Source organism: Rutidosis leptorrhynchoides, chromosome 1 (assembly GCF_046630445.1).
Source record: "Rutidosis leptorrhynchoides isolate AG116_Rl617_1_P2 chromosome 1, CSIRO_AGI_Rlap_v1, whole genome shotgun sequence".
Lineage (NCBI taxonomy): Eukaryota > Viridiplantae > Streptophyta > Magnoliopsida > Asterales > Asteraceae > Rutidosis > Rutidosis leptorrhynchoides.
The window spans coordinates 182,623,147-182,645,017 of NC_092333.1; the positions used below are offsets into that span (position 1 = coordinate 182,623,147).

At 31.7% G+C, this 21,871-nt stretch overlaps 1 protein-coding gene across 1 annotated transcript; it reads right to left on the reverse strand.

Moving 5' to 3' along the window:
* Positions 1 to 11,587: 11,587 nt before the first annotated feature.
* LOC139867408 (zinc finger CCCH domain-containing protein 24) lies at positions 11,588 to 17,118 on the reverse strand. The gene is made up of 14 exons (XM_071855777.1): positions 16,604 to 17,118; positions 16,357 to 16,449; positions 16,036 to 16,275; positions 15,529 to 15,601; positions 15,272 to 15,404; positions 15,019 to 15,172; positions 14,853 to 14,927; positions 14,642 to 14,764; positions 14,231 to 14,401; positions 13,539 to 13,673; positions 12,844 to 12,939; positions 12,534 to 12,755; positions 12,082 to 12,125; positions 11,588 to 11,998 (listed from the first exon to the last, which is right to left on the reverse strand). Exons 1-14 carry the CDS (start codon positions 17,099 to 17,101, stop codon positions 11,749 to 11,751), a joined length of 2,307 nt encoding a protein of 768 aa, XP_071711878.1. The 5' UTR covers positions 17,102 to 17,118; the 3' UTR covers positions 11,588 to 11,748.
* Between the last annotated feature and the right edge of the window lie 4,753 nt (positions 17,119 to 21,871).

Here is a 21,871-nt window from a genome sequence, read left to right on the forward strand (position 1 = left end):
GCGTGGCGTGCCCCCGTATGTGCGGAACGCGTTAGTATATAGAACGGGCTGTTTGCCATTTTCACACATAAAAGCCAAAACTTCCCAAACCGCATTCTTACATCGTTAATTCATTTACGACCAAATATAATTTACATAATTTCAAAGATTAGAGTTTACAAAAAGGGGTACGATGACCCATAATCACCAATATGTTTTCGACCCACGAGTTTAATTACGAAACAAAAGACGAGCATGGTGTTTGGGGTTAAACTACCCAAAACCTAGGTCAAAACGCAAAAGCCACCACTATCATATCAAAAGCGGGAAATCTCTAATCCAAACAAATACCCTTGCCTTTGTCCACGCTGGAGCCTAAAAAGGTAAACAACGAGAGGGTAAGCAAAACGCTTAGTGAATGCAATAATTATACATATACATATATAATATACCTACTTGCAAACACTTACACATTACCGCATACACGCTAGCAACTAAATAGCATACCATTGCAAAGTATAACGCTAAGTCTCCAAACCACGAGCTAGCACAATTATTGGCATATAATCCAAACAATATAATATGTCATACTACTACACAAAATCATGGTTAACCAATCATTTAAGGAGATGGTGCTCGCAAAAGACCATCGGAGTTCGCAACATCCATTAGTGTACTTAACACCGCGTATCACTAACCCCCCGAGTGGTGTCTTAACACCGCGACTAACCCACCCTCTATGACAAAGTGGTGTCTTAACACCGCGACTAACCCACATGTCATTAAATCCCGGAGTGGTGTCTTAACACCGCGACTAAACCAGTCGTTACGTATTATGTGGTGTCTTAACACCGCGACTACCCCACATTTCATTAATTCCCGGAGTGGTGTCTTAACACCGCGACTAACCCACTCGTTACATAGAATGTGATGTCTTAACACCACGACTACCCTACATTCCGCGCCACAAATAAATACATTACCTAAAAAGCTATTGACAAGAGTGAATTCTCAACATTGATTGGCTACTATGATATAATCTCCAACTTCATTGGCTATAACACTGTTCACTTTTCACCTTTCTTTTCTTACACGTGCCAACATATTAGAATTGTTATCACTAAAGCTACCTACATGTGTCACCTCTTTAATGGCTTTAGGGTTGACAGATTTCTTCAAACCTGGCACGTGCATCAACAATTTACTACTTCAACCTGCTCCCTACCCACTCACCCTCCTATGCTGCTCCCATATCTAAAGTTTTTCATGTTCTTCTTGGTTTTTTACGGTTGCTAACTTAACTTCCTCTTCTTCATCAATAACGAACCTAACAGGTTACCAACCTCTTTCCTTTTTATTTCTTTTTTTTTTTTTTTTGGGCTTACACTTCATCTATATTTCATATATTGTTGGGTTTTAAATTTGATATTTTTGTTATTTTTTCTCCTTCGGTTTTTTTTTTTTTTATTTGGCAAAAAACATCTACTTTTGATATTTCTGTTATTTTTTGCTCCTTCAGGTTTCAACATCTTATTTTGGTAAGACATTAATTATGGCAATTTTTAGTTCTTAATTTTTTTTCTATCATTAATAAAAGCTTTCGATACAATTTAGTAGTAGTTTCTTTTGTTCTTGGTTAACAAAAAAATGTTATAGTGGTCGTTGCTATATTCTCCACCATCGAATGCCATGAGTCACCGCTAAAACATAATTTGAAGAAAGAAATGGTGTTACATTCACCGGGCCTACCTTTATGCATCATATCTTCTGCTTCCATGATTCCATAGAATGTAAATGGTCAGGTTGATGGAACTACTTACGGTCGACGAGCCTCACCACTTACGAAAGAAAATAACAATATTTTTGGCAGCCTATATTTTTATTTGGTGTGGATTTAACATATTTTTTCCAAGTTGGTTGTTACTCGAAAGATAACACCAAATTTTTTGTTTTTGTTCGAAGTTGGTTGTTACGGTGACGGATCTAAAATATTTGAAGGTTATGATGCATTGGGTAGAAAAATGTGGTGATTGGAGTTATGAAAAAGATTAGAGCAAAATGTGCAAGAGATAATGTTGATGTAAATGTAAAGGTGTAAAGATTGAAGTAGAAATCATCCCGAGGAGTTTGGACTATGGAGATGTACATACTCACATCCACATATTAATTTGGGTTAGGTGTTCCAGTACACATATCTCGAAACTCTATATAATTACTCAATTTAACCTTATTTTAGTATAATATAAGACAGCATCCTAATCCTATTCTATAATATTTTCATATTTTTAATTTAAAAGACGAGAAATAGTTCCCGGTTTCTAAAATCATACTGTAGAAGCGGATGGGTGTGTTTAAATTTAATTCAGCATCATCATCCCTCCCTCACATAAAGCATGCTGAATACATCCAATGTGTCAGACTCACAATCCCATGTTTTTTCCAATCGCGACGTGTCTTCATTCTCTGAATTTTTTTTTTTTTCATCCTCCGTTCCACATTAATTTTCATCGAACCCTCTCCATTTTTTTCATCTCCTTCAACCTCCTGTCTGCTAATTTCGCCGCACACCATTTCATAATGATTGATAAACCTTAAATTACTGCACGGCGTGTCTCCTTCGTTACTAATTTAATCGTGATTCAATTAGTACCCATTTGTTTCAATTCGTCCCATCAAACCCTAATTTAACTGATTTCCCAAAAAAAACAAATGCCGGCACCCTCATTACACCTTTCTATCAAGCTTCATGTTGATTTTTCATGAATCTTGATGATGATTTTACAGAAATCCGAATACAGGTAAGTTACTATTTTGTTTATGTTTTCTTCTTCTCCGCATCAATTCTGATCGGATGTTTTTCAGATTAATCGATGCACTTCATCAATTAGGGTTCCGATTTGGTTTCATCCCCAATTCATCAATCAATTCGGATGATCCATTCAATTCGATTTAGGTACGTAATTTTAAAAATTATTATTACTCTTAGTAACAGAAGTATTCTTAAATTGTCTGATTTAGTATTTTGATTTTTTTAAAATCGTTTTTGAAAAGTATTATTTACATTCATATTAATGTATGTTTATTTATTTATATGTATATATTTGTTTCAAAAATTGTTGCATCAAGTAATGTTTCGTATTCGTTTTGTTATTTTGCAACAGGTCAATATTAATACTTTTTAAAGATTCATGGATTTGTTTGATTTGGTTACTTCAAGAATTGCTAATTGCTTTGGAGTTGATGATGCAAAAACCTGATTGTTATGATCATGAGGAAGGCAATTACAGGTACATTTTGTCAAAAAATAATTTAGGTGATAATATTTTAAGCATTGATGGAAAAAATCAATATGAACCAAATTTGCATACTAGGTAGAGTTTGACTATTGCTTATGACCAATTAAGATGTATCAAAATCTAAAGAAATTGTAATATACTATGAATCAGTGTATGAATTTAGGTTTAAAGTTTTTCTTTTTAGGATAAATTCGTTGTTTTGGTTACAAATATTGAATCTAGGGTTAAGTTAAGGTCTAGAAAATGGTTAGGTAAACATAATATGTGCAAAGTTTGAATCAATGACTAGACAACAATTATTAGAAGTATGATAAATGACGTATACTTCTATGTTTAAACTACTTTATTATTGTAAATAAAGGTAATTAGAATTAGTGAATGTTTTGCATTAAGTGATTTAGGTTGAAATAACTAAAAAAATGTACACACTAAAATGGACGGGATCCCATTGGGTTAACCCATCATTTCTCTCTGATTTTTTAAGTTTATATTGTAAAAATGTATCAATTGTGATTACAGCAACCTAGCTATTGCACATCAATAATAATAATAATAGGTTTAATATGCTTTATGGTCTGAAGTTACGCTCTCAGTGGCTTTTAATCTCTTACTATTTGAAATGCTTCAATTTAGCTATTTTTTGCTTCCCATTAGAGATGAAACATTTTTATTCACTGGTCTGGTTTGATGAGTTGCTGGAATGGTACTCATGATATTTCTCCAGACTAACCCCAAAAGGTTTCAATACTTCTATTTTAATTACTTTTTTTATCATTATTATTTGTGCTATAATGTTTTTGTATGCTCAAAATGGGATTCGTTCGACCACTTTTGACCATTTTCCTTTTACTAATAATCTTTTTTAAAGAAAATAATTAATTCAAATGACCCATTGAGAAGTAAATGGGTGAAAATGGTCACCAGTAAGAGTTATCATCCTACTAATTAAGTAATAGTTGTTGTATCTTCTTTTTTACTAACATGTCCCGTTTGTAACTGATCAAATCAATCGCACTTAAAATATTATATTTTTAATATTTCAATGTAATGATTTTTACTTCCATACACTTTTTCAGGTGAATTAAAGGTGGTAATGATTGAAAAGTTGGAGATACGATAAAGATAGTGTCAATTTCACTCATATGATGCCTATACAAATGTTCAAATATGCAGAATTATCTCGGATTGATTGCTTTGGCTCGAGGTTTGCATGTCATAATAGAAGATGGCAAAGATACATGCTCGATGGAATTCATTCTCAAAAATGGTCAGGTAACTAAAACAATATCCAAGATAGAGGTATTTACCACTTGTCATAATGGGTCAAAGTTACCCATTCTTACTACATTATTTACTTTGTTGTACTATGTAGCCGAAAGAAAGGAGATATATTGCTGGTGCTTAAATGGGTTCCTATTACAATTTAGTGATCTTTACTTTTTGTTTTATTGAATTCTTTGTAGAAAAATAGCAGCTTGATGGTTACTACTGTTACAAGCCATATTGTTTAAATTTAATCTAAATTATCTTGAGTTTAGTTAACTGAGCTGTCATTGGAATTAATTTTAGATTCTGCTTTTCTTATGTTCGCCTAATGAACGAGTTGTGATGTTCTTGAAATCTTAATAGTGCTGGCGCTCCTTCCACGCTTGCTTTAAATAGCCTACCTATCAGAGGTGTGGCAATTATAGCCGATGGTGTTACCGAATCTGACATAAAGAGTGGATTTTCTATCCAAGGTCAAACAACCAGGTTCAGATTATGGCTATATGTGGCATTTCTTCATCATTTTGAAAAACAAAGGTCAATAATGTAGTTTTTATCTAAAACATTTAATTAAAGAAACGTAACGGGGAATTGGAATATAGGTTCGAAAGTTGTGCACATATTATCTTATAATTCATTCAACCTTTTTACACTTTTTATTCAAAAAAAGTTTTTATTTTTATTTTTTTATTATCATAATTTATGTGGATTACTATTACGAAACTCAATACATGGAAAAATATTTGTCTGCCAGTTAACTTGGCATACCTTTTTTTGACTAATATCAAAAAGAGAATTTTTCAAGCCACAGACTTCCCTCTGCCCAAATGGGCACCTGTAACTTCCACAGATGTCTAAGTTTAAAATGGCCTTGTGTCACTAGGAAATATGGTGGATGAATTGTGAGGTGCCTTCGACTTTCTTTGTTTTTTTCAATTAAGAATTTTGAAAGGCCTATTCAAGGGGAAGGTGGAATTTGTAGTGCTACAAAAGAGTTTTTTGAAATCTTTGCGTGTTGCCTGTGACAAAGCTGGATCTCATCTGTTTTTTGATGAGGTAAATATTAAGTCATTATTGGTTGTTTGGTAATAATATATAGTTCTTCAATTTTAACTTAGTTCTAATCACGGTCTATGAGGTACATTTACGTTTCCATGTTTATGGTACTAAAAAATTAAAATTAATGCTAGCGGTGACAAAATGGGCTGGTCAAAAAGTGATTTTTGATTCATTATAAGGCGCATTGGGTTGGCTTGGCTTGCCTTGGGTTGATTCAGCCTTTGTCTTTTTTATTGCTTCACAAGTAGATAATGTATTCGATATGACTTTCAAACTATACTTAGTAGTCATTTATATTTACCCTAAATCTCCATATCAATAATTTCTTATTGTTGTTCAAGTGCTAGCTATCTTGTCTAATTAATATTAATACTGTAATTAATAACCATCATAATATAAGAGTATTTAGTTATCTATCTACTTTTTACTTATTTATTATGTATGTTTTTCTAATTAGTATCTTATTCTTGCGTATGTGCATATCAATCTTTTAGTATAAAATTTTGAAGATCAAAATGCTCATGTTTCTAAATGTTACATGGCAAATAAACTACTTTTTCAGCCGGAGGAAACGAGCCGAGAGTTGGACGTCTACCTATAGTATTGATTTGTGGTTGTAGAGTTACTACACAATGGGATCAGGGATAATTGTTGAGAACCAATCCTAACCAGCAACTTGCACAAGGTCAACTAAAGAATGTCATCAAGACGTATACTCTGCATGCTGTTCTTGAATTTCAAAATAAACCTTTATGGCACAAACAATATTTGGTGAGGTATTTGTTTCAACTACTACATTTTTTCGAGTGGTATTTTGAGTAACCGGTCAAGCTATTAGAAATTTATATAGAATGTGGCAACTTTATAAGTTAGAACTTGGGATTTTGGTTGACCCAAGTCACTATTGTACTATTAGATTTTTGTATGTCATATTTGGTTAAGAATTTTTTTCTGAAGAGGTTGCGAACATTGAGATCATTATAAACGACATAAACTTCTATACCTAAGTTGCATCAAGCTTTGAGATCATTATAAACGACATAATACCGCCTGTTTATTTTATTCTTTTTCGATTGTTAGGTTTGCATTGATAAAAATTGTTAGGTTTGCATTGATAAAGGCCTTTCATTATTCCAATATCGATTACTACATAGGCTATTGGGTTATAGAAAAAATTATATGAACTTGAAATGTGATTTAGAAACAATACCTTAACTGAAACTATAAGTAAATATCTGCTGTAGGTGATGCAAAGCCATACTATTGTACAACTTTGTAAATTATGTTGCTTTTATCTGCTAAAAATGTATGTTACTACATTGTTGGTGAAAAATGTCTCATTGAATTCTGAAGAAGCAAACGTTTATTTGTTATGTTAAAAAGCTTGATGCAACGCACGGGCTCTTAAAGACAAACAGAAGTATAGTTTGGTTGGTATTTTGAACCCAAAAAGTCAAAGGGTTAAGTGTATGGTTATGGACTTGAATGTTGAATATGGGAAGAATTGGTTGCTGCCTTTCAATTATGTCAAAGGAAATAGAATTATTGAGGATTGGATGTCCTACACATGTGATGCTATGCACTTAAAGGTCCATTGGTTGATTCAAACAGTTAGTTTGTTTTATTATCAAGAATTATTTATTAGTTTGATGTGGATGGGATAATGTCAAAACTTCGTTATGCTTTAACACTTAGTCTTTTAAGGGCCACCCGTGCAACGCACGGGCTCTTAAAGGCTAGTATCCTATAATCCAAAACATTTCCAGTTTTTGTTTGATGTTTTGTTTTGCTTTATTTAAGTAACTTGCACCACATGTAAATGTATTAATTTATTTATTTATTCATTTTGGAGTTGTGCTTTAGTAAAAAAATTTTATTTTTTATTTATCTGCTCCATATTATTTACGATCTTAAAATCAAATAAGTTGGTTACTATAAAAGTAACAAGATAAAATCTAATAGGGAGTATCTTCTATCTATAGTTTCTATTAAAATCCTAAAATGATGATATCATTATTAGGCTAATTCCTTTGTTAAGAAAAAATCAAAAATAAAAAGAATAAAATCTAAGCATGGTGGGTGATGTCATTAATTTAAATAATTTTGAATTAAAATTAAATCTTATTAATTAATTATTATTATTAAATCTTATTAATTAATTATTATTATTATTAAATCTTATTAATAATTATTTTAATTATTAAAATTAAATAATTTTGAATTATTTTAATTAATTATTTTGAATTGAGTACGAGAAGGTATAAAAGCTAGGCAGAAGGAAACAAGTTCTAAACTTATATTTTAATTTACACTTTTAAAATAAAATGACAATCAATATTATCTCTTATGATTGGATGTGGATTGTTTAATATCATTTTAGGTGTTTGATGAAATGTCGGACTCTGTAGTTCCACGGGTCATTAAACTAAATAACTTTAGCATTTACGTTCACTTAATACCTAAAACATATCATTAATACCTAAAACATATCATTAAATTGTTTCGTTTAAACAAACCCGTGGTTCCACGGGTCATTTAACTAGTATGTAGATAAAACTTTAAATATAGTGTTATCGTTCTATTAACTCATACTACACATAATTTAAATAAGTAATTGTTTGACTTCAAGGTAATTAGTTATTGTTTGCTATTTTCATTTAATATAAAGTTGACAATATTATCGATAAACTGTACAAGAGCATATTACAGCGAACAGTACAAGATTTTTTTGCGTATCATATCATGATATACTTACGGTAATCGACTTTGCACTATTGATAACATAGTATAGTAGTAGCATTTTTTTTCCCCTTTTCTTAAAAAAAAAAAAAAACGACATTCGCTAACAGCTCTATCTCAAGTTAAAAACAATTTTTTTTACAAACTTCACATAATATACTTATAAAAGATTTTATATAACTATATATGATATGACGACCAATAGGTAACGTACGAACATGAGAGTGCAGGATAGGAGGAGAAAATTAATGTTATACTTCGTATCTGCTTTATTGAAGTTAAATTTAGAAGTAGCAACCAAAGAGCTATTGGTCTAGCGGTATCGGGGTGGCCCTTCCAACCACGAGGTTGAGGGTTGAAATCCTGTTTGAGACAATTTGTGTATATATTTCGTGGTTAATTTGTGAATGTGGTGTGTGTGAGTTTGACTTTCAAAAAAGTACTTTAAACAAACATGAATTGAAATATATATATATATATATATATATATATATATATATATATATATATATATATATATATATATATATATATATATATATATAGTCAATAAATAAAAAGTGAAATAGTGGTATCACGTTAATCTCTAGCGTAGCGGAGACCTAACTCTTTTGTTATATACATACATGCATAATTATTCCACTCACCTTAACGCCTTCGGTGAATGATAAACCAAGCTCGCAACTTCAAAATAACGTACCTATTACATTATGCATATATATCATTCATACATTCAAGTTGGTCAACCAACTCACTCGCCACCCAAGTGTCATTTTGACCCATAGTGCAAATGTGACCCATTTGCACCTATTAATTCTAACACTAGGTCGGGATTATGTCAAACCCTTAACATCAATTCGATTATGGTCTTAATACACTTTTTAACACAAGGTTATCGTATTTTCACACTCATTAAACAACTTAGGTCATCAAAGACTCATTTGACCCATTTTAAGGTTAACACACCCATTTGGTTAATATCTAGGTGTGCTAGTAATTAACTAACCAATTAAGACTCATAAACCACAATCATCACCTTGAAACCGTAGGTTAGTCATTCTTGAGTCCTCATGACTCAATCTTACCCAAAAACCCCCCCAATCACTAACATTGGGTTTTATGTTCATCACTAACCCAAACCCTAACCCTTAAACTAATTAAGTCAAGATTAGGACTTACCACCGCAATCAAAATGTAGCTAGAGACTAGATGAACAACTTTAACACTCGAGCTTAAACACGAATCGAGCTTCTTCCTTCTTGATTTGAGCATTCTCACACTAGAAATCTCTCCCTCTCTAAACTTGAAGTGGAAGGAAAAAGTAAATGAAAATGGAGTAATGACACCCACCAAACTAATCTTGGTGCCTTTAACTCGTCCCACATGTGAAAATACCAAATTACCCCTTTAAAATATCTAGAAAAACAGAATGAGATGTCAGCTCAATCTGCACGCCGCGCAGCCCAACGCGCGTCGCACATTACTTCAGTCCCGAATTTCTCAGCCATTTTGAATATATACAATATGTACAAACCGGTCTCGGGTCTTACAACTATGGGCAGGATCAGTGGGAAAGTAACCAATTGGGGGGAAGCAAAAAAAAAATTTCGTTTTTTTGGAATTTTTTTTCAGGCATCAAGATCACACGAAAATATGAACATTTAAAAAATGCATTTCGTGATGAATGTTATTATTTAGGCGGGAAAACGATCGACAAAAATAACATTCAAGATAATATTGATCGTGAAGAATGTTAACGTTTTTTTTCTTCATGTTTTGTGAAGTAAAATTTAGCCCCATTTAGAGTTTAGGGTATAGGGTTTAGGGTTTTGGGTTTAATCCCTAAACCCAAAACACTAAACCCTAAACCCTAAACTCTAAACTGTTCATGTTAAAAACTCAATCTAAATCCTAAATCTAAACCCTAAATTTCTAAACCCTAATATCTAAACCCTATAAACCCTAATATCTAAACCCTAATATCTAAAACCTCAACATACGCTCGAAAAACACGATAATTATTATATATTAATTCTTCGAGCGTTTTTCCGCCAAAATAAAAGCATTTATCACAAACTGTCTTTATAAAATGTTCATATTTTCATCCAATCTATAATGTTCGTGAACAAAGTTTTTTCAAAAAACACAACAAATAAAAATAAAAATTTTACTTCCCCCCGCTTCCTCTCGATTGGTTACTTCCCTCTTGATCCTACCACTATATATATATATATATATATATATATATATATATATATATATATATATATATATATATATATATATATATATATATATATATATATATATATATATAGTCAAAGTTCAAACGAGAACTAAAAAAATAGCAAGAACTGCGAGAACCATTATAAGGATTTTCACATGTGAGTAGGTTTAATCACATATAAATGTTGATGAAGAATAAGATTGAACAAAAAATAGTTTGAAAAAACCTATAATTTAACTACATAATCAAATATATAATATCTCGTTCACATGTACAGATGTGTTTGTGTAACATACGAATATTTCATATAATCCACAATTGAACATATAATTTGTGGTTGTGAACATTTCTTTGCCAATAATATGAACATTAGATAACAGTTATATACAAGTTATACACAACTTGTTGAATATAAATGCATATAAACCATATAATTAAATAGTTCTAGCCCTTTTTGTGGTTCTCGTTTGAACCTACGTTAGTCAACGTCCGACTCGACCGACTAGTCGTTTCAAAGTCCCGACCAACATGTCTGGTATGGAAAAACCTTATGTACTTATCCAACCTTGACCGTAACTATTTATTAGAAGAAGAAAAGAAGTTTACTTTTAATTTTATGGCGTCTCAATTTTATTTTTAATTCTATTTTACTATTTTTTAAAAATTAAAAAAATTGCCTACTTATCGGATGGAGGTCCACTCGAAAGCAATTTCTTTATCCATCGAATAGAGAGATGACTTTCTCTACTTTTGAAAGTGTTTTAGGAAATGACTTGTTTTATTTCTCGGATAGGTCGGATAGGAGAAGTATTGTCTACATCTCATCTACCCATACGCCACTAATGTGATATTAGGTTTTTTTTTTTTGTTGTAAGAAAAGAAGTTTACTCTTCCAACATTTATCACCCATCATGGAGAACATTTTTCCAAAAATACGATTCATGGCTTTGGAATTGCAAAACTGTGAGATAGAGGTGGGAAAAAAATATCCTTATATGCATCTCATTATATGGTATCCATTTTTCACCACAGAAAACCAAACTTTTAGAGGGCAAAATAGAATATGCACTGCCAAGGTCTACCAAAAAATCAGACAGGTGCAACAAGTAACATAAATAATGTCTATTTTGATGTTCATTGAAATTGTTACAAAAAGTGTATTCCGAACAAAATTGAATCTGTTTACCTCTCAAGAAGCATTACAAGTTCACAATGAGGAGTGTGAGGAAAAAGATCAACAGCCATCGCTTTAATTGGTTGAAATGGTTCTGAAATCGGCATCGATTTGGCTCTATGGCGAGCCAAACTAGCGCCGCTCATATGTTTTTTCCATCCCTGACTCTTATTGTTTCCTTTTTCATTTTTATCAGAAGATGGAGTGCAAAGTTCAATAGCATTTGCCATTAAGCTCTCGGGATTGCATGAAATATAACTACGCAAATGGAAAAAAGTTAATTATTAAAAGAAAAACGTGTCACGTGGAATATAAAGAATGGTAAAAAGTTAGAAACTTACACAAGTCTCTTTAAACCCGAATGAGTTCTAAGTGCTTTAATCACCTGCAATCGATGTATCCAAAAAGGGTTATAACAAACTGCTTCAAAACTGATTATTTATAGGTAAAGTATAAGTACTTATTTTTCCCTTTTTAAGTACTTCTTATCTGCATTTACTCACAAAAACATGTTTTAGGTTCAGACTTCAGATGCAATTCTATTAGCATTTATACATAATTATTATATTAAGAATAAAGAAAATATAAATTAACCAGCATATGTTCAAGATATACATCAATGGTGTCATGTTGTGCATAATGTCTGTTTGGTTTCTTTATAAACTATTAGCTACTTAAATAATAAAAGTAGCTAGGTACTCAACAACTAATAATCTGATTATTTCAACTTAAAAAAACATAAGCACATCCAAAAGCCCCGTATATTTCAATAACGAAAGTAGGGAAAACTTACGGTGGGATGAAGTCCAACACGAGGAGGGTCCACAATGGCGACAACGTTATCAAAATGATGAATCTTGTTAAGTTTCTTGATATCTTCTTTGTTACCCTCGGACTCATCTTTAACGTCTTCGTTAGTACTTATCTCTTCTTTAATACCAATAGCAGCATCATTGTTTTCATCTTGATTTGTTGTTAAGTACTCTTTTAATAGAGATCCCATAACATCCTCTGCCTGTAATGTACAAACATATAAAATTTTGTCTAGAAGAATATATATTTAAGTCTGTTCAGTTTCACATTATTAACTACATTTTCCTCACCTTTGAGCAGACAAAACGGCAATTCATTATGCCATTTATTTCAGCATTTCTATTTGCATCAGCTACTGCAGACGCATTCATTTCAATGCCAACAACCTGATTAAACAGACATTTCGAAAGCAATTAAGTGATTGTTTTAAATCAAAATCAGATAAGACAATCACTTATAAACGAGTTGCAAAAACTAATGTTTGCATGTGGTTCTAATATATGAAACTGTAAAATTTACTTAAATCAGTATTTAGAATGTTGACACTTATGATTATTAAAAGCACTTATATGCCTAAGATATTGTTAACCTACTTGTTTCTATTGATTATTCCTTAGAAAATAAACAGATAAGCAGTTTTCAGAGAAGTGTTCAGAATTGTTGATTTATTAAAATTAAAAATTAAAAATATATACTATAAACAGATAAACACTTGCATAAGCACTCCTAAACATCCCTGTTTGACGATTAGTTTTGTTAATATTTGGTACGTGACTAACTATTTGACCCCTATATATTCTGACAATAAAAACAAAGATTTATCCTCGTGATTTGAAGCCGTAATAATTAGATTATCGGTTTCCAAATGCAAATTCAAACACACATTATGTATATAAATGGTGATTTTGAATAATAATAGTTCATGGTTCATTTTCCACATTTTAAAACCATCAGTTAAGGATTTTAAAAGGTGAGAGCAAATTACCATTCCAACACGGTGGGCTAACGTAAGGCCAATTGTTCCGGTACCACAGCATACATCAAAAAGCAATGTGTTGGGTCCCAAACCCGCCCAATCCCCAGCAAGCGAGTACAGTTTTTCTGCTGCAAGTGTATTCACCTGCAAGATTAAGTTTACACAAATTTAGAAATCTCTGGTTTAAAAAGAGATGGCATAATTACAAAGGCATCAATCTCAATGTGATTACTTATAAATGATAGTTTTGGGTTGTGTTTTGTCTCAAATGGGTCAAATTGAAAAATTAAAAGGGAAAAAAAGGCTAATGATATATTCACCACTTAAATTACTACATCCACCAAACATACGCACTATTTAGTTGTGTAGTACAAACTATTAATGCATAGTTTATGGTGGATGAAGTAATTTCAGTGGTGGGAAAATCAACTCGAAAAAAAAGGTCAAAAATGTAGGAAATCACCCGAAAGTCTTTATGCATACAACTCACTGATGATTCTTTATAAGAATTAGATTTAGATTATTATTCAAAAATTGGTAAACAGGCGTTTTTGGGGTCAAGCCAATATGACCTGTGCCAAAAATTACCAGATTCAACCACAACTTGTTTAACCAACCCGACCAACCCGCCCTATTTACTCATCTTCATGCCTATGTAGTAGCTTTATGTAAAGAAAAAGGCTATAAATTAAGTACAGTACTTGAAAAAAGGCTGTTGGGGATATACAAAACTGAAGATTGTTTATATAGTCTCGAATTCTAGCTTCTGCATCAACTTCAGAATTGTCCACAGATTTACTCTCAGCCTTTGTTAGTGACAGTGAGCGCATTGGTGCATCAGCTGGTGCTACATTCGATACCCCTTGATGATCCTGTATAAAATATAAAATATAAAATTTAAAAGATTCTTACTTTATTTTCTGAGGTTGACACGTTGGCGGGTTTTTTTTTGTGTGAAATATTGACATTAGACGGGGCTTTTTCGTCAAGAAAATCTTGAAAATGTATGATATTTTGGATTTTATCTGTTGTTGGTGCGTTAAAATTAAAATTTGAAGGTTATTTTGTTACTTGAGCTTTTAAAAAGAGTTAATCAAGTGATTAGTTGATACCTGAACAGCAAGTACTTTAAGAGGCAAAGAAGGTGAATTTATAGAAGCTCCCACCACAATAGCTTCAGCCATCTTCTTAAGTTCAGCATCAACAAGTTCTTTATCGAAGCCTGCTGAAGAAATCTGCAAATAAAAATCATAAAAACTATTTGTCTGTATTATATATATCTAAAAGAGCATGTCCAATTGAAAAAAAAAAAAAAAAGACAACCTGAACCATAAGCAAGACCTCTGCAATGTTTGTTTCTCCCTCGGTGATATTGCCAGGTGTCCTTCCTTCTCGAACCTAGTTATATGATAGTATGTGAACATGGTTATTAGACAACAAAAAATGAACCAAAATGCACCTTTAGCAAAATAAAAAGATCAGTTCTTACAGTTAGTTGACGCCAAAATCCGGAATTATTCATCCTATTCCATATAGGAAAGGTTGAATTTTGTAAAAAATTCTGGAATATTTCAGCATACTTGCAGCCAATTTTGGAAACATTTGGACAATCAGTAGGTTCTTCAACTGCTGTCACCCCCTCCCTAATTCATTTAATCAAATAATAATAACGTTAAATTGTGAGCTAAAAATTAGAGAAAAAAAGAATAACCAACTCAGGTCAAATGATATACAAAAAAAACCTGAAATTTCCAAGCAAAAAACCAACAGTAGGTTTTCCCTGTAGAGAATATCCGATAGAAAATTCGCATTTGTTACGATATCCATTTACAAGTGGTGATTCAATTATACCCTCTAGTTTGCAAGCAAGACCACCTGCAAAAATTAAAAAATACAGTTTTTTTTTATATTTATTTTAAGTATATCTCCTTAAAGAGAGATCTTGAAGGTTTAAATGAGAAAAGATGGTGAATCTTATTGTGTTCGATTAAGTAGGCACCTATTTCCCTGGATTTAAGTATCCAATCTGGTTGTGAGACTCCATCGGGACAAGCTTTGCGTGCATTTCGAGCCTACATTGAGTCAGTGGCCATCGTTAACAAAAAAATACGAAAATCTTCATAACAAATCCTAATGGTTGGATAAAAAAAGAAATTTTTAGAGTGCAGTTACTTGCAAAAAAAGTAAGCAGACAGATATAGAAAATAAGAAGAAATATTATAAGAACTTTTAAAAACTCTACTATATATTTTTTCAGCTATTTTTCTTATCCATAGATAAAAAAAAAAAAAAAAAAAACTCATGTCTTCGAAACTGGAAATGAAATATCGTTAAAATGCTTCGAATATCCACCTATTTTCTAGTGATTGAAAAGAACATTTCACGTTTTATCCCAAAACAAAGATCATCCGTTAAGAGCACTCTTCTGCAACTAAGTGCAACCCTATTGATACCCAAACTATGCTATTACGTATTCAAATGAGAAACAAATGCAAGAGTTGCTTACAAGTTTTTTCAAGATTTGCGTGATATTCTTCTTCTTTTGTTCCAACTGATCTTCATAAGACATATGTGCAAGTGGAGTAACAGCATCACGCGCACTTCTACCACTTCCAGGAGTAGATTCATCATTACCTAACTCTGAATTATCCGAAAGCATTTTTGGTTTCACATTCCTATCGAAAGATCTCGGATTAGCATCCACTATCTTTAAATTTTTATTTCGAAACGGTTTCCCCTGCAGCTTCTGTTATAACAACAATTAACGTTACAGACCGTAATTACAAAAGATAATATCTCAAATTTTCATTATTCACAAAGATAATACCTCAACTGCAACTTTTACTTGCTCTTCTGTTTCGAAAGTTACAAATGCTACTAACATTCCTTTCCTTGTTTTCGCTGATTTATATTCAATCCCCTACATATAATAACACATTTGATTAGATTACACAACAATTCAAAAGTGCATTTATCAGTTTTGTAAAATATCAATAAAAATAAGTTCACCTAAACTCCATTTAAATATATACATACAATAATTGAATAAAACTATAAATTTCAAAAAACCATACCTCCTCATTTAAAAAGTTGGTTAAATCATCAGAAGTCCATTTAACTGGAAGATTAATCAAACACTTATCAAGTGCAGATTCAGTGCATTCTTCTTCCGTTACCGTCTCCGTCACCATGACGTCATCAGCACCTTCATTATCCAATTTCAACTTCTTCGCTTTCTCGGAAGTAGGGTCCCAAGTATTATCGGGTCGGATCCTGAGCTCCGACTCTCCGTGAGCAAACTTGCAGGTGTCTCCATGACTACACGCAGCTCCGGTTCGTCTAAAATAAGAACATAAACTCGTTTTCCATAGAGGATTGACTGAACCGGTTTTTTCATCCGGTTCCGGTTCGGATTCGGTTCGCTTACGTTTCTCACCTTGTTGAGAAGCTAGGGATGCTTGAGAGACATTTAGCTCGTTTTCCGGTGGTGTTGGTTGGCCTACGCCGGTCAACGTTGAGTCATTGGTGGTTTCAATGGCGATTGACGGACTATTTAGATTTTCAGTAGTCATATTATCGTTACAATTTGGGGGTTTAGGGTTTAGGTAGCACCGGTATATGTTTTGGTTTTATGAGTACGGAGTATTTAGTAAGAACTGTACTTTTTTGCGCTTTAAAAAGTTATCTAAGCTTGGTACGATTTTTGGATCATACAGAGTGGTAGGTTATTTTTTTACAGTAATTTTTTTAAGAAGTTTTAAAATCTTTTAAACTCTAATAAATGGGAATTGGTGATAACGATTACTAGTATTTTTTAAATGTTTTAAACAACTTAATTATATGACTTTGATTAGTTATATAAAAAAAATTAAACAATGAGAATTTAGTAAGTTTTATATTAGTTGGTTTTCCGAATTTTTTTTAATCCAATATCTTTTTGAGTCGTATCTTATCTATACATATATACATATATATACATATATACATATACATATACATATATATATAAAGCGCATCCCTTTAATCCTACGTGTCAATTTCTCATTAATCTGAATTAAATAAATCCTACGTGTCATTCTATCAATCAATCCTAAATACAGAACTATACGTGTCGTTTTATTATTAACAATTAAATAATTAAATAGATCTTAAAAAGACTTTAATTTTGGTAAGTAAATTAAAGGATGGTACGTAATAGGTTGAAATTTACGAAAGTCAAAGATATTTACAAATGGGGATGATTCTCACACACTGTTTTTTGATCCTTACACACCCTTTTACCCTATTATTAGGGAGGAGTTCAAGTAAATTGGTGTGTGAGGATCAAAAAACAGTGTGTGAGAATCATCACCCATTTACAAATTGATATCTATTCCATAATAATATAATAATAGAATAATAAATATTCCTAATATATTGATTCTTGATAACAGATTATATATTATATAAAAATTCAATTGATATATATTCGTCTACTGTGTTAGTTGTAGATGTATGGGCATGTATATAATAGGTCTTTTTGGATTATTATAATCAATATCAATAAAGTCAATAATAGATTCTAATTTAAGGTACAAACACACACTACAACAAAATAGGCAATTATACACACTTATTAATGCATTTGGTCACATTTTAAAGTATGTACAAAAATGAAGTTCACACTCGATTAAAGTGTGGAGGAATTGAGCGCAGCAAAAGTACCGACACATTAAAGTGTGAGATTACTTGAATAATGTTCACACTTCTAGTTGTGAATATATGAGTTAATTGTTCACACTTACATTTGTGAAATTGTAACAAAGTTGTTCACACTTGTAATTGTGGATTTACGAGTTAATTGTTCACACTTACGATCGTGAAATTGTAACAAAGTTGTTCACTCTACCAAGTGTGACAAAAAACTTCACGCTAACAACTGTGACATTTTATGTTATTTATTCACAATTTTCACACATTTATAAGTGTGAGGTTTTCATTTGTTCAGAATTTTTAAAATTAGGATTTTTATGGAATGGTTCAGATACGTATATTTACTTTCAGTTACGCACAGTTTTATATTTTTTATTTATATTTATATAATAATAAAATAAAACAAGTAATCCAACCAGTTGGAACATAAGTTAATTTATAATTTAAAAGTAAACAAGCAGTCGGTTCAAAATTTATTACATATACCAACACTTCTATTACATATACATATATGTATCTATTAGATATTCAAACTTGAAATCTATAAGTCTCATTAAACCACTTGCCATTGCACTTGAAATCTAAAACTCTCTTCTGCATATCTGAAACATATAAAAATATCATGAGAAGCACTGTAAATCAGGACAATTTGAACTTATTATAACTATCTACACAGTGTGAAATGTATATATTGGGAAACTGCTTGTTTCCCATTTAATTTCACACCTGCCCAGCTATATTTTAATCATTATATACATTGTAAAATCATACTAATACGTTATGATCACCCGCTACATTAATCAAGGATTCTAGAACCCCAAACGTAAAGCAATACACTAAGCCACATGACTAAATGATCTAAAATCAAGCTATTCTGTGATGGTCACTTGCTTACAAGGTATCTTACAGACTTGAAGTTTATAACCACACTATTAGACCCAAAGATATGATACTCCATATAATTTTCTATGTGGGAAATATGTCCCATCTTGCTCGATTTTGTACGCTTAATTCTAAAAGCCCAAACAGGTAAGGTTGAAAATTCTAGCAAGGAAAGGGATTGAATGCAGCAAAACCTAACCAGAAAATGTATACTTAGTGCATAAAACCTTTTTCAACGTAATGAAATTAATATCACAAAAAATTTACGATTCTATTTGTTGTTGATTATTTTAAACCATTCTGACTCCAACTACCACATACTTGACTCCAAAGTCCAAACCAACCAAAATCATGAGAGATATATCACTCACCACCAATGGCCCAACAAGGTTCAAGTTGTACCGACCCTTGTAGAATAAGATGCAACATATAGTGTACTGCCATTTAGCACAACCAAAGTTGTAACAACCATGCATACCCACCATACACTTAGCACAATCAAAGAAAACTAATATAAACTGCAAAAATAGACATTGAGTAACTAAAAATCATCAACTTACCAACATTAGCACGCTGTTGCTTCCTTCCAGTACCACGAGGCCTCCCTCTCTTCTTTTCCGGTGTCAGTGTATTTGGATCAATTTGGTTTACCTTCTTACACAGTAATAAAACATATATACTAAAACATGTATAATCAACTATTAAAGTTGGTTCTCCATGCCTTGTAGATTTATAAACTTAAACCATTGAGTTCGTCATCCATCATTCGCCTATTGTGCTCTATTACATAATGATTATTATGACAAATTAATCAACTATTATGAAATATAAATAGTAGCATACCTCCTCCAGATGATGTTGAACTGCATAATCATATTGTGCTCTTGCATGAACACTATAGAAGAAAACAGAAGGTAACACGTGTCATTAATTTACTTAAAATACACATCCATATATCTAACTATCTACTGTGTCAATAACACCTAAAAATCTAAGCAATTAACTAATTTCATCAAGTCAGATTGCGTTGCAAACTAGTTGAGTCGATTGTGAATAACATGTTAAAAGCATTATATAAGTATGCATTTTTATTTCCAGTAGTACCTTATAAACAATAACAGAAATTAAAAACTCTAGGTCATTTTTCCAACCTGGTAGCAAGATCAGACCAAAAACCTAACGATTCATGTCAACAAACTTCAATGAAGCAAACAAATTAACTCAAAACCTTAATGAAATCATAAGAACTTATTTGACAAAAAAGTCAGTACGTCATTGTATAAGAATCAATAATATTTCTAAAATAATGATGATCAAGTAACTCATAAGCCTTTGCGGTTTTCACACAGTTTTTCGGTTATAGATCTGGATATTTATTCAGATGACTGCCAAAAAACACAATTAAGTTCAATAATTATCAATCAACCAAAAGTTATTGAACTTACTGTTTCAAGGATAGCTTGTAGCAAGCTCGTCGACTTTCAGATGCATTCAAACTTTGCGTATCCCTAATTAATTAAGTGAATTGAGTTAAAAATTACGTCAGTTTTACAGTTAATAGTTGCTTCCAAACCTCAACAGGACAATTGTGTTTGCGTGTAATCGATTTCAAACCTCAATCGTACAATTGCGTTAGCGTACATTCGATGTCAAACCCTAACACATCATTAAGAGCAGCGTCGAATTATGATGATTAGATAAGAGAAAAGAAATTGCGATGTCAAAACTTACAGCAGAATTGCGATTGCGAATGTGGATTGCGATTGAGTTGATTTAGGTTTCTAGGATTTGAGATTTAAACGTGCCATTTGAGAGACACAGGGCATAAAAAGGAAAATTCCGTTTGATAAAATACTCTTCAAAATCTCACGTGAATTTCACATTGGATTAATAGTGTATTTTATATTATTTATATATTTTCTTATTACAAAAATTGAAATTGAAATTGAAATTGAAATCTGAACTCTGAAATTTAAGTTTAAAAGCGTGAGCTTTTTCTACTTAGGGTATGTTTGACAAAACTAGCTGGAAGCTTCAAGCGTTTAGTTGCAGACGTTTAGCTGAAAGCGTTTAGCTGCAAGCGTTTAGTTGAAAGCGTTTAGCTGAAGCTTTTTAAATGTATTTAATTGTTTGACAAAGTAGCTGGAACTGTTATAAAATAAGTAAAATGACAAAAATGGACACTAGAAAAAATATATGGAACTTTGTTATTCAAATTATTTTTAACAAAAAAATATATGGAACTTTGTTATTCAAATTATTATTAACAAAAAAATAATGGGTCACGTAACATTCATGTTTAGTTTTTCTATAGAAGTTTCATATCCTCACATTGCATCAATTTTTAAATTATCAATTTAGCATCAGCTATAAATAATGACGGTGTGAACTAGTATCTTATGTGGCTACCAAGTACTACGTGGGATTGTAAGGTTATTAAACGTGGGAGTATCCTAGAGTATTGGAAAGGGTATTTGAGTAATTCAAAAACAAAAAGCTCTTAACAATTCTTAAACGCTTGTGGACATAGCGTTTAAAAATTGGAGATTTTTTTCATCCCTAAAAGCTAGAAGCTCCTAAACCAAACGAAGCTTTTAATTAGTTAGAAGCTTTTTCATAAAAATTAAAAGCTAAAAGCTTCAAAAAGCTCTGAAAAGCTCAGTGCCAAACATGGCCTTAAATTAGATTTAAAGAAAATCAAAATTCAACATATAGAAGCGTATACTTTATTTCCTTCAAAATAAGGACTAAATAACCTATATTAAGAT